The sequence below is a fragment of the Papio anubis genome, chromosome 3 (assembly GCF_008728515.1).
Source record: "Papio anubis isolate 15944 chromosome 3, Panubis1.0, whole genome shotgun sequence".
Lineage (NCBI taxonomy): Eukaryota > Metazoa > Chordata > Mammalia > Primates > Cercopithecidae > Papio > Papio anubis.
The window spans coordinates 82745069-82759406 of NC_044978.1; the positions used below are offsets into that span (position 1 = coordinate 82745069).

At 35.4% G+C, this 14338-nt stretch overlaps 1 protein-coding gene across 1 annotated transcript; it reads left to right on the forward strand.

Moving 5' to 3' along the window:
• The first annotated feature begins 295 nt into the window (after positions 1-295).
• On the forward strand, positions 296-14092 carry GIMD1 (GIMAP family P-loop NTPase domain containing 1). The gene is made up of 3 exons (XM_003899062.5): positions 296-2828; positions 4109-4503; positions 13030-14092. Exons 1-3 carry the CDS (start codon positions 2762-2764, stop codon positions 13288-13290), a joined length of 723 nt encoding a protein of 240 aa, XP_003899111.2. The 5' UTR covers positions 296-2761; the 3' UTR covers positions 13291-14092.
• Positions 14093-14338: the final 246 nt, after the last annotated feature.

Here is a 14338-nt window from a genome sequence, read left to right on the forward strand (position 1 = left end):
TTTATATTCTCATAAATATTTCTGTCCAGACATGGCCATTCTTCATTGGTTCAAGAACCTTCAAGCTGCATCCAAATTAAGACCATCTGTCCACCAGATTTAAACTGCTGACCAGTGTCCTAAAACATCCAACAGTAAGATTTGATGCCTTACTCTAAAACTAGCTCAGACTGAGTTAATCAAGTCAGCACCAACCACAACCAGCTTACCAGTGTTCCTCTCAACTTGGTGCAGTGTTATCCAAGGTTAAAGGTTAAAGCCATTTGATCATCCTAAACACAAAATCTGTGTGGTCAATACTCTTAAAGTCTTCTTTATTAAGAAAATAAATGTCATCAGAGCCAACGATTAACCATTCAAGCCAATGAAAATGGGAACTTGTCTAAAACTGTGAAAGTACATTTTAATCAAATTGCTATATCAAGAGTTACTTGCAATAAAACTCATTTGAGTAGAGACACAATTTTCCTGAGTATAAAGACATGTAAATTATAAATTATATATACACTTGTACATACTAAACATGAATAAATGAATATATACATGTGAATATATATGTATGCCCATATGTTTGTATGTATGTGTGTGTACATATATAAAATTTAAAATACAATAGTTGCTTGTCAACTAGAGTCACCCTTACCCCAAAATATCTCATTTCATTGATTGTGGAAAGTCTAAATATCCTCCTAATGATTTCTGCGAGTTCTTTATTAAGAAAAGAAATATCATCAGAGCAAAGGATTAACCAGTCCTTCTAGCTCTAACTTTCTGCCTCTTCTAAATTACTTTAATTCAGATGTCATCCTACAATCTCCAATTTTCGTGGTGTCTGTCCTGCGCTAACACAGAAGTATAACTTAGACTTTTCCATTAATTTTCATCAAAATAAAATAAAAAGCAAAACCAAAAACAAAACAAAAATAAAAAGCCACCTTCATGTAAGAAAACTGTAAATGTGCCTGACTCTAAAATAGTTCCTTAGCCCTTTACATTTACAAAAGTGAGAGATCTAACTTTCTATCCTACTATAATGTCACAGTTCTTTGTTCTGTCCTTCCCCGTTCCCTTCTTCCCTCCCTGCATCTCTCTCTCACTCCCTCTCACTCCCTCTCTCCTTTTATACCTTGATCTTCTCTACTCTTTTCTTGACTTTTCCCCTTCACCAGCAGATTGGCTATTACAGTAATTTCTGCGAGTTTAGTTCATGTTCTCAGGATCCTGTTTTCTACCTCAAGTAGCTAAATTAAACAATTTTCTCAGACAATATCCTTCCTAAGAGAAATTCGGCAGTCAGCTGTTAAAAGATAATACATTTTTTTATCCCTACTACATTATATTTAGCCAAGTCTGTGCAAATGTAATTTTTCAAATTGTTCTTTCACCTTGATTAAAAAATCAAGCTTTCAACATCATGTGATAATAAATTATTCTGCATAAGACCTCTAAATTGACTCAAATCTAAAACCTGCTTTAGACTTATGAAAAATTATCAAAAAATTTTCAGTCTTATTGGAACTTATAATCATGCTCATGAATTCTGAACTTTATTTTTTAAACAGTTAGCTGTTGCATTCAGCAAATTATTTAAACTGTAACTTTGAAGACGTGGCGGGGGGGTTGTTGAAAAACTAAGAGTTCATGCTTGCTGTGTTTTATAAAGAATAAAGCAAAGAAAATTTGGCTTTGTTGTTCTTCAAAAAATCCGCCACACAATTAATATGTGTTTATGTAGATGGTTGAAGAATGTCCATTTACAGTTTAAGGGAGAAAATTAAAATAAATTCTGGCTCAAAATCACTTCTTAGGAAACAGGCTGCTACTGCCACCTGGGGGAGATTCTTTCCGCTTCATTCAAGAAACCCAATGTGCTTATCAGATGAAGGAAGCCAGTTCATGCTTTCCTTGTCATAGCCACACAGAAAGAAGACTTTTTAACTCTCTGCCCATGAAGTCATAAGACATTCCAGATGTCTCCAAGTTTCTTTCACCCAGAAATACGTATTTCATCGACTTTTTGAGAAATACAAGAGAAGACGAATCATACTATAGCCATACTACTTAAAGCACCAAGAAAATATTTTGAATTAGTATGGGTAATACACTAAGAAGTAGAAAAAATAAAATTTGAGTTTTCAATAAGAAAATAAAACCCGTGGCTCCAGTGGCGCAATCGGTTAGCGCGAGGTACTTATAAGAAAATAAAACCCAAGTTGTTAAGAAAAAAATGTATTTGACTTCAAGTTATAGTTAATTGTACTCCTTTCCTTAAATATACTCTCATTAATTGATATGAAAGCTGCATATGCTAATATAATCATCCCAGTGGTTTCATAAATTAGGATAAAATAATACATTTTATTATATGAATATAGCAAAAAGAATTATCTTAAAAAATTTGAACAGTATTATGAACTACATACTGATGTGAAGTCATGATCTAGTTGTAGATCATGAAAAAATTGTAATCATTGCTATAGAATGTCTAATTTCTGTTTAATACCCATCTTGCATTTCTTTATGCTATAAATAAGTTGTTACCTATAAGAAATGCACTAAATAAAAAAATACTAAAAATAGAATGTTTCAGTACCTGTTAAAATTACAAGTCTGTCAGATGTCATAAAATAGTCAGTGCTGATTAGGGGAAGACAACTAATCATTTATTAAGAGGCTCTCTGGTAATAGATTAACTAAATAAAATACACACGGTGTTAGTCCCAGAGTGGTACAATAACGCTATCAGAAGGTGAAAGTTCATATGAAAGAACAGCTGTGCCAGGGCAAGAGACGTCTTTGTGGAGAAAGCATTTTCAAGACTGGAAAAGGTAAGTGAAATATAGCAAATGGATTGGGATTGCATAATTAATTTTCTAAAAACATTACACTGCTGATTTAGGAGTAAAAAGAAATTGACTGCATCTCACTGCAGTTGACACCACTGAATGAGCTGGGAGAGCTAGTGTGAACTGGGGGAACCTACAAAATGAGTGTCTTTTTATGGAGGTATGAAGCTCCTACAAGGTGTTCATATTAGGGTGTGGGTATAATGGAGTGAGGGACGTTAAAGGACAAGAAGGACCTGCAGTACTTAAAACTGTGTAGTAAAGTTACAAGATATAAGCAAAAATAATAAATGTGCAATATTAAAATGTCTTTATTTCTGAATCAGCAGCGTGGTCAGTTTTAGCAATTGGCAAGTAACTCTGCTTATAAATCTAGTGAAAATGATCAATAACCTTAAAATGCTATAGGGGGCTTATGCTGTGTACAAAGGATCAGCCACTGTACAGGTATTATACATGGAATAGAGTCTCCCAAGATTCTCCTTCCTTCTAACTGAGCTGCCCAATGTGTTAGGCTTGACTTTCTTCGTTAAAGAGCCAACACTAACACTAATGAACCATAGAGATGATTTATTAATTATTTTATAACAGAATTACAAGGAGTTTTTATTTTCACCAATGTTCCCTGGTTGTAAAAAAAAAAATTTGGTAAACAGAAGTCGTCTTTAACATTATTTATATTTCATAGGAAAGAAGCATTCAGGAAATCGGGAAGGATGATTTTTTGCAGATACCACTTGTGTATTCAGGCAGTAGGTCAGGAAGTGGGAAGATGGGGGATGTTAAAAATGCAAGAAGGGTTGCTTCTTCCACTATTCTATTCTTACTTTTCCAATAGTGAATAACCTTTAAATACTACTGCTAGCTTTGCCCCTGAGCTCAGGAACTTCAACACCTTTTCCTAAACCAACTCACCTATCACATTGATAAGTTAACATATTTCTCCTAAACATGGTTTATATGATCTTCATGTAATTTGGGATTTTTTTCCCTCATTTTCTGCAATTACTGTTTCCTAAATCCTTCCTTATCTGTATTTGACTTCTCTCCCTTCTCATTGTAAACTACTGATATTATTTCCACATTCCCTTCTGTCACTGGGGCATCTCCGCTTTAGTGGAGCAGTCCTCCTCCATGCTTTAGTCACTACAAATGAAGGGAAAACAAATCCTACTTGGAGTGCAACCAGGCCAGGTAAGAAACCTTACACTGGGGGAATGTAGAAGCCTCATTATGCATGCTATGCCTTTGTTTTCCAACAGCCATGACAGACCCCAACAAGGTAATCATCAACGTGGCCCTCTTTGGCATGACTCAGAGTGGGAAAAGTTCTGCTGGAAACATTCTGCTGGGAAGCGCAGACTTTCACAGCAGCTTTGCTCCCTGTTCTGTGACCACATGTTGTAGCCTGGGCCGCAGTTGTCACCTCCATAGCTTCATGCGTCGAGGGGGTCGAGAGGTAACCCTGCAAGTCCAAGTGTTGGACACTCCAGGTTATCCACACAGCACGCTGAGCAAGAAGCATGTGAAACAGGAAGTTAAAGAGGCTCTGGCACATCACTTTGGACAAGAGGGTCTCCACCTTGCACTCCTGGTTCAGAGAGCAGATGTACCTTTCTGTGGGCAGGAAGTAACTGACCCAGTCCAGATGATCCAGGTAATACTAAGATGCAATTGCACTAATGCCATTATTACCTCTTGGAGGGCATTATCCTAATAGTAAAGAACCATGACCTGGTAAAAATAATAATTTAAACAACTAAGTGTTGGTCACCTAGGAATAGTAAAATTATTTGATTTTCCCAAGTCATTTTTATGACTTCCTTCAGAGGAACCCAATCAGTCATTTTACAACTGGTTCGTAGAAAAAAAAATGAGATATTAAATTTCAGAGGTTAACCAAGCCTCAAACCCCTGGAACAAAAAACCCAAATAAGTTTGCAAAATGTTGTCCCTGGACCGTCTGCATCAGAATCAACTGGGCTGTTTGTTAAAGAAGATTGATCCAAAACGTGCTGAAACAGACTCCCAGGAGTGGAGCCTGCATATCTGCATTTTCATAACTTTCCATGCATTTCTCAAAAACAGTCAGGTCTTAGAACCACTGAACTTAAACGCTGACTTGCATCCATTCAGCATCAAAGGGACAATCTCTTATAGTTGACCAAGAAATGGGTGCTCATTCACTGACTTGGTCATTGAACACTCTACTGAGCATCTGAACAGTGCTTAATGACCGGTAAATGAGACACGAGCCCTTCCTTCAGAAAGTTTACAGTCTAGAAGAGGAAAATTAGATAAACAAATCAGAAAAAGATAACGCATTAAGTGCCAAAGCAGTATAGTGAATGAGAGGGGGCTTCATAAGACTTAAGTCATAGTGAGCATTCAAGGGAGAGTTATGCATTCTTTACAGGAAAACAATTTGGAACTTCAGATTCTTTGCTTGCCTTATCAGCTGTAGCATAAGTGACTGCTCCATTCTAGCCATAAGAAGACCACAGGGACCTCAGGTTGAGCATAAATAACACATGCCACCTTTCCCTGGTGGTCTATTCCTATTTGTTTGTTTGTTCATTCGTTATAGGTCACTAAGTTGGAGACTTATTCAGCCAGTCTCCAGGAGAGCAGCTGGATAAGAGGCCTGTGCATGACCACAGCTAGGAGATGGAGGGAGTTGGGAGTTTGTGTGTGTATGTGTGTGTGTGTGTACGTGTGTGTGTGTATGATGTGTGGACTTACTAACAATAGTCCACACAGTCCTGTGTAGACTATTACTAACAATTCCTGGAAACTGTTCACTGAGCTGCTCTATTCAATCTGTGGATTTCTTCGTCTGAGTCAATCTAAATATAGCTGCTGGACTTCACTAGTATTACTCAGGAACCTCAATGAGTCACTGAGCTCAGAGACGCCAGGTCTACTAGAAGCTCCACAGTTAAACTTTATACAGAATGGTGATCAGATCTTTTCTGTTCAAGTAGAACTTGTAAAAATGCTGCTCTTCTTTTGGTTCAGTCTCAGCTTATACTGACATAGTCCCTGTGACAGCCCAGAAAGATAGTTACTTTGTTTTAATGAAGATTTTTTTTCCTTCAACTAGAAAAGATACTTCTACCTGACAGATAAACACATTGTTTTTTGGTAACTGTGTATGTTTCTAAAAATGAAAAAAAAAAAAATGCCATATGTATAATCACAAGAAACTAGTGGAAAAATCAGGGTGACAAGAGCATTAAAAAAAGTCCTCATCATGCAACTCCTGAAAAACCAGGGACCTGCTATAAAAAAGTAAAGAAGAATAGAAGATAATTGCAATTAAGAAACAATATGGGATCTAAGAAAGCCCAAAGCCTCCTCCAAATTGTGAAAGCCTGTATTTCAAACAATGTTTCTGGTAGAAATCAAGTGGTGGGAAGCCTGCATCCATTACATCAGTATAATCTTTAGACAGTTCTTAAACATTCATTTAAACCTATTATTAAGTAAACATTTAGCTGAGGCTATAAATGGATATAATTCAGTAAATTCAGTAAACATATAAACAATTCTTTTTCAAAAGCTACCCTGACTCTCTCCATATGTCTCAATATTTTTCCCTACCATGAACCTATGCTGAGCCCAAAAGGTTCTTATAAATGATATACATTTTGAAAATAAGTTTTACTAGTTTTAGGATATAGGACAATAATATCTGTGAGGCTTTTTATACATGTGAACTCAATTCCTACATGTCTTTGGTCTTTTAAAACAATGTTTGGCATATAGTCTTCTCTTACAGCTGCCTTCCAAATCAGTGTGCAATTCAGGAATTGAAGGCAGCGAGGAGATGAGCTATGGCAAAGCTCAGATCCCAAATATTTCTTTCTGGAATAAATAACTTGTCTCTCAAGAAAATCAGCAGCCAAGGTTTAATAATCTTGAGTGGCCTATGATCCCTGGGAGCACTGCAGACCTATTCCTGGGTTCTGCTACAGTCTTTAATTGATGGTCACTTAAGCACAGGCTGGCTGTTTATGATCTTCCTGAAAGTGCCTCAGATGCTGGTGGCAGCCATCTGTATGTGCTCACAGACTGGAAGCAGTTGCAGAATGTCTGAATATTCAACAGGACCAGCAGCAGTTAGGAAGGAGCAAGAAGCTGTTAGGTCCTCAGGTTTCAGGCACATTGTGGATTTCTTTTTCTTCCTGGCTGATGCAAAATGGAGAATGGAGTGCCTGCCTTTTTTCTTTTACCCCTTTGCAGGGGCACTAACTGGTTCTGTGGAAAGAGTCTACCAAGCCAGAGTCAGAGAAGTAGCTTCTTCTTTCCCGTGCCTCCCTGCTGTCTCTTTAAATATCTTCCCCAATTTGTACTTTAATATTTTGCAGAGGAGTTATATGCTGCCGGCTGTGACGATGGTAACATTTTCCCCAAATGATCCCTTTTTCTTTATTTTTGTTAGGCCTGTATTAATTTACAGTAAAATGATGGAGATACCAGTGAGTCATATCCCCAAAATCGAGAAATAGAAGGAAGAATTTATATGAATGTTATCTGGAATCTCATTTAAATGTTTACAAACCCACAAATAATGAATCAGAGAAGATATAATATAGTCACCTCAAGGAAAGAGCTAGCATACAGCCAAGCTGCACTAGGAATTGAGCCTAGGTATTGCCTACAGTCCATTTCCCGCCCCCCCCCCCACTATTATGGTATTATGTATTATTACTGTGTACAAGCAAGTTTCAAGCATGTACTTTTATTTCATAATCAACAACTGAACTGTTGATGTTGCAGACGAATGTGTTTACAAAAAGCTCAGAAAAGCCAATTCAGAGCCTGAAAATACTAAATTAAGATTATGGGTTTAGTTGTTAGAATTTAGTTTTAAAACAGGCCTAATTACTTTATAGCTGTATGACTATAAATGTTACTAAAACTTTCTTGGTTTCAGTTCCTTACTTGTAATATGGAGATAATTTTATGTATGTTAAAGAGTTCTGAGCATTATATTTAATAAATACATCATGCTCAGCATTGCACCTGCTTACAGAAGGTCACAGAAAATGGTAAAGTATTACTAGTATTGTTATTGTTATGATCACTACCGAGATTGTGAATGAGCACTCATTCAAATGAACTACTATATACGGGCAAGATAGCATAGAGATTAAGAGATGGGTTCTAAAGTATTCAAGTCTTAGCTACTTATTTGCTTTGTGATCTTGGGCAAGTAACTTCTCTAAACTTCACTGGTAAGCTGAGAAAGACAGTAGTGTGTACTTCATTGGGTTACTTGTGGGATTAATACCCTATTAACAGTAAATGATATAGCTTAGGCACAGACACGTGGCAAGTGCACAGCAAATAGCTCTGGTCATTATTATTTTATTGTTAGTATTTGTCTTATCCTAAAATTAGGAAATGGTGTTTTTTAGGTTTATCCTGGTAGACTTCAGAAGAAAATAGAATAAAATCAAGTTTACATGGTCCTGATTTATAACCATAAGAAGTAACTTTTTTATTAATTTAGAAAAAAATCTGGAAAAATCCTCACTGGCTTAGTATGGTTAAACTGAAAAGCCCCAATTTAGTGGGAAAGACAGGGGACCTTGGTTCCAGATCCAAACTTGCCAGTCATCAGTCCTATGACTTTGGCCAAGTCATTTGACACCACAAGTCCTCAATACCCTCATCTGTAAAAAGAGGCAGTTTATACAGATGATCTCTGAGGTTGAATATTCTCTGGATCTGACCTAATGAGAAATTATCATTCAGCTTTGGCTCTTTGAAAAGGAACATGTAATGTTTTAAGTGGGGTGAGAGTAAGGGAATAGCATAAAGTATTAAAAAAAGTGGTCCTTATTGTCCTCCTGTTCCATGATAATTTTTTTCTCAGTTGATGTCATAGTTGGCTTTTCTTTTTTTTTTTTTTTAGTTTCCCCCTAAAAAGTCCAGATGCTATGATTTCATCAACCACAAACAAATGGGGCAGGGCTGGTGAGGTCCTGGGAAAATGAACGTAGTTCCTGGATAACAAAGTTTATATCCTAACCAGTTGTCCCAAAAGAACTAAATGGACTCATACCCATTAGCGCTCAGAAAGCAAACAATTCATGATTGATTGTAAAATTTTCATCTAGCTTAGTACTATATTTAAATTATTAACACCAGATAACTTACATTAACTTATCTTGCTTTTGGATTTTTACGTGAGGTATCAATCAACTGTAATTATTCTTTCTCTGGGTCCATAGAGAACATGTTTGGCCACTAACATGAAGACTATTCAGCAAGCAACACTACTTTCAAATACTCAACTATTTTCTGGACAAAATTGACTTAAAGATTTTAAGCTAAATCAACCACTCTCTTCTGGTTTTGGCAGTAATTCAAAAGTGTAATTTCTCTCACAGTTTAAGATATGAGCATCCTTTCGTAAATAATTATAAATATGTAAAAACTTCCCAGTGGCTGAACACATGGACTTTAAAGTGGCATGGAGCTTACAAATCTATTTTCCTTAGGTGCTTTTACTCATTTTCTCTGAATAAGAGTGTGGTTTAAATTACGGGAAATGTCTGGTGGAGACCAAAAGGGAACATGTTAATGTTACAATACAGAAAAACAGGAACAAAAGAAATACTACGAAAGTTAAACCATTTACTTCATTAAGTACTAACCTAGAAAGAAAATAATTCTGTGTTGTGATATATAACTCAAGAAAGGACTGTTTATGCAAAATAGTTTATTTAATGTGCACTTTTATTGTAGCAATACTATATTTCAAAAATATTTAAGGAGGCAAATACCTTATCCATTAAGTCACTGGGGCTCAAAAATATTTAATAACAAGTCCACACATCAGCCAATATATATCTAAGGGTAAGTTTAGGATGGCTCTCAAGGAGTTAAGAGCAGTAGCTATTTAATAATTTGCATGAAAACATTTTGATATTTGATAATCAGTGTGACCATATTCATAATGTACTTGGTGAATATCAGGTCTGGCTCTAAATTTGATAAACTTTCAGAGATAAGAGTGATTGAAGATCAATAGCTGTACTTGTTTAGAAATAAAATCTTAATGCTGTACAATCTCAATCATGCTTGATTACATTAATTCCTTTGTTAATTCCTATGTATTTTTTAAGAATCTGGTCACTGCATCATCACATGCAAGGCACTTTGTCTGATCTTTCCTTTTTACTCCTACTTCCCACCTCCACCCCAAAATGGGCAAAATGCTCACCTCTATAGTACTAACATAATTTCTATCAGATTTGCAATTGAAACAAATTCAAAGTATTTCTTCCCTGTCTGTCTCCCTTTCTAATTCAGCACACAAAAATCTCCACTAAATGTAAACAGAATATGTCTGTCTTGTTTCACACCCGTCCCTACCACATAGAACATGCCTACAACAAAGTAGACCCTCAATAAATATTTGCAAAAGGAATAAATCATCTAAAGTGCTTTATAAAATTCAAATTCCAGGATCTAGCCCTAATGGTTCTAATGCATTTTTAGAAAGCCTCACAGGTGATTCTGATGCAAATGATTCGGGGATCACTGTATTCCCAGAACCCAGATCTAATATACTTAGTACTGTATTAATTTTTGTAGTCACTTGCATTAGTTTGCTAGGGTTGCTGTAACAAAGTACCACAATATCGGTATTTACTGTCTTTCAGTTCTGGAGGCTAGAAGGCTGAAATCAAGGTGTTGTCAGGGTTGGCTCCTTCTGAGGGCTGTGAGAGATCTGTTCCAGGCTTCCTTCTTTGGCTTGTAGATGGCTATCTTCATGTACGAATGGTACTCTCCTGGGACTTGCGTCTTTGCCCAAGTTTCCCTTTTTTATAAGGACACCAATCATACTAGACAGGGACTTGCCCTAATGACCTTAGCTTAATAAATTATGTTTGCAATGACTCTATTTCCAAATAAGATCACATTCGGAAGAACTAGGGATCAGAATTTCAACACATGAGTTTGGGGGAGGATGCAATTCAACCCATAACATCACTGTTCATTTACTTTGCAACTCTGTGACTCCTCTTCCAGCACAGATCTGTTACAGTATACTGAATATACAACAAACTCTAAAGAGGTCTGCTAATTTTGCTATGTTACCATTAGGCAAAACGGGATGTTGACATTATATGAATACTAATTTTTTAAACAATTATTTTTTAATGTTTAGAATCTTTCTATTACGATAATTATTCCCTAACATACTGATCGTGAAACTTTAAGCAGGGTATTTTTAGGAGGAATAGAAATATGCAGTTATTCTATGGTGGGTATACGTAGACAAATTTTGAACAGATATGATGAAAAATTTTGTGCCTATTCCTTGAAAGAGTCCCTCTGAAGAGAAAATAGAAAGTCTAGACTACAGGCAAATTCGTGGTGATAAACTGCAAAAGAAAAAAAAAAAAAAAAGAAGAAGAAGAAGTTTTACAAAGATTAATTATACTTCAAAACCAAACCCTGAAAAGAAATAAATAGAACCCTAAGCCTTCTATTTGAGATGATAATGAGGGTCTAAATTCCAAATTAATTTAACAGATGTTTACTGAGAATTTACAATGTGCTGAAAGCTTTGATTGATATGGAAAGACATGGATCTTGCCTTCAAAGAGTTCACTATGAAGTTGTAAAAACTGATGTATAAATAAATGACTCTGATAAAAGCCAGACTGTATCAGTTGTAATTGGTAACCATGATTGTGATGTTTCTAATTTTAAATGTTTTGTCCCATAGTTCTCATGAGTATTTTCATGTTAGATTTACATATCCAGATTCCTTCCTTCCTTACTCCCGATTGCCTGCCTTCTTGCCTTCCTTCCTTCCTTTCTCCTTTCTTCCTTTTCTGTTTTCTTACTTATTTCATTCTTTTTGTCTTTCTTTTCAATTTTTCAATATTATAAATTCTAATCCTGTATTTTTATGTACATTGAAAATGATTTCCCAGACTGTCTTTCAATATTTTCAATAATTTTTGAAAACCAGGGTTCATGTTAATACATATAACTCAAAGTCTGTAAGTCAGTTTGCCAACATCATAATGGAGATAATAATAGTATCTCCCACAAAGAATTGCATTAAGCTTCAAATGAGGTAAAGCATGTAAAGTGCTTAGCATAATATCTGGCACTAAATGTTAGTTTTTCTCCCTTCTTTCTTTCTTCTGATTATTAGAAGTCTTGGTGTTTCTTATTATGTTTATTCCTAGGCATTTTGTATTTTTCTTGCTATAAACTGGTAGTAGTTTTGGAAATATTTTGGTAATAGTATGATTCGGAATGGAGGGAATGCTATTTTGTTGTCACGTTGTGATTTCATATAACTTTGGAAATATCCAAAAAAGGTCAAGGGTTATTTCTAGATGCCTTTCATATTACATGAACAATTTGCCACATGCTGTTACTTCTGCTTTATATCAGCTTATATTCACTAATCAAACAAGAATTTATTACATAACCAGCTTCCACATATTACTAAAACAAAGGAACGCCACTCTTCAGTGTTTTTCAACCACGTTAGAGGAAGTCATCAGATAAATTGTGTTCCATTTTAAGCATGTGAATTCAGGAAGATGAGAATCATAGTAATAATATTTTGTGGTTCTTCCAAATCACCAAATGTATTTTTATCTTAGCTTTTCCATTACATGTCACCTGATTAATCAATAGATTCTTAACAGATTATGTAATTTCATGTCTTTAGTAGATGCTTGTAATGATAATGATAACATATTTCTACAAAAAGTAAAAGATAAAACAATTCCCTTGACCAAGGTCCTCTGACTTAAATTCAGTGGCTTTAATGGAGTCAGGTAGTCAGACAAGTATAAGTGGAGCCAGATAGTCAGACAAGTATAAATGATTACTGAATGTTGAAAAATCTATGTAGCAATGCAGTTTTGAGGTTGTGTATATATCAATTATCATAGCAAAATAACAGAGAGAATTTAATTATCTGTTTAATCCTGCCTTTTTCAGAAAGTCAAGCCCTTTCCCTCCATTTGCTTACAATACTTGACCCTGTCTTCATTTCCTACTTCGTATATCAGCTTTCAGAAACATAATAATATGGATCTGCTGGCTATCTATATTGGACCATAATAAATCCTTTGCTCATGTTTGAGGAATATAGTTCAAGTTCAATAGCTATTTAACTTCTCTCTTTCAGGAACTTCTTGGGCATGCTTGGATGAATTACACAGCCATTCTTTTTACCCATGCAGAAAAAATAGAAGAGGCTGGGTTTACTGAAGATAAATATGTACATGAGGCCTCTGATACCCTGATAACACTGCTAAATTCTATTCAGCACAAATATATTTTCCAGTATAAAAAAGGAAAATCACTCAATGAACAACGAATGAAAATCTTAGAAAGAATCATGGAATTTATAAAAAAGAATTGTTACCAAGTTCTTACCTTTAAATGAAATTTAGGTGAAAGGAACGGAGCATTGGGTATCGGAGTCAGAAGCCTAGCTACAAAGAATGCCTTTATTGACATGAATGTGAACCATAAGTATTCTGATATGCTGCTGGTGAGAGTGTACATTGGTATAACCACTTGGAAAACTGGAAGCTAAAAAAAACATCAATGATTCAAGATTTCTAATGCAAATCCCATGACATAGCAATTACACTCCTGAGTATATATCCAACATAAATGTGTATATTTGTGTACTAGAAGACACGTATGTACAATAATGTTCATGGAACTACTATTCAAAAGCTAAACATACAGAGTATTCAAATGTCTATTAATAGTAGAATGGTTAAGTAAATTGTGGTACGTTCCCACAGTGGGATATTAGAATAAGCAAGCTCAACTCTATGTAACAATACCAGTGAATTGCTCAAACACAATGTTGAAAAATAAGCTAGACATAAAAGAGTACATACTCCATGATTCCGTGTGCAGAAAGTTCAAAAACAGTAAAACAATTGTAATCTAAACTACTCTGATGGTAGAAGTGCTGGAAATCGGGAGAGTGGTTAACCCTAGGGAGGGGATTGTGAGTGAAAGGTTACACTTGGTGTGGCTTCTGAGATTCTGGTCATGTTCTTTTGTTCTCTTGATTTGGAGCCTGGTTTCACAGGATTTGTTCACTTTGTGAAAATGCAACAACAAACACTTGTGATTTATAAACTGCTTGTATATGGTATATTTAAATAAAAGTTAAAAATAATTAGTTATTATCCATTAAAAAGGAACTAGCTTGACTGCTTACTTACTGCCAGAAAAAAAAAAAAAAAATTGTTTAAACTTGTCAGAGTCTGTTTCCTTCTTTGGAATACCTACTCATAGTTATTGTAATGATTAAACACCCTGGCACATGGTAGTTGCTTAAAATATGTTAATTTTCTTTTCCACTTCCTTGTAACCTGTGATTTCTATTTCAGTTTGGAAACATTTGGTAAAAACTCAGAGCAAGCCCTTTTGCAAAAATGAGTATAACAATTGTGATAATTGACTATGAA

What these genes read in the sequence shown, in the direction of transcription:
- GIMD1 (XM_003899062.5), top strand. Translation starts at nt 2,762, where the DNA reads ATGAAAGAACAGCTGTGCCAGGGCAAGAGACGTCTTTGTGGAGAAAGC. An exon ending in CATTTTCAAGACTGGAAAAG is followed by an intron (nt 2,829 to 4,108) that starts GTAAGTGAAATA and finishes GTTTTCCAACAG; the next exon opens with CCATGACAGACCCCAACAAG. An exon ending in ACCCAGTCCAGATGATCCAG is followed by an intron (nt 4,504 to 13,029) that starts GTAATACTAAGA and finishes TCTCTCTTTCAG; the next exon opens with GAACTTCTTGGGCATGCTTG.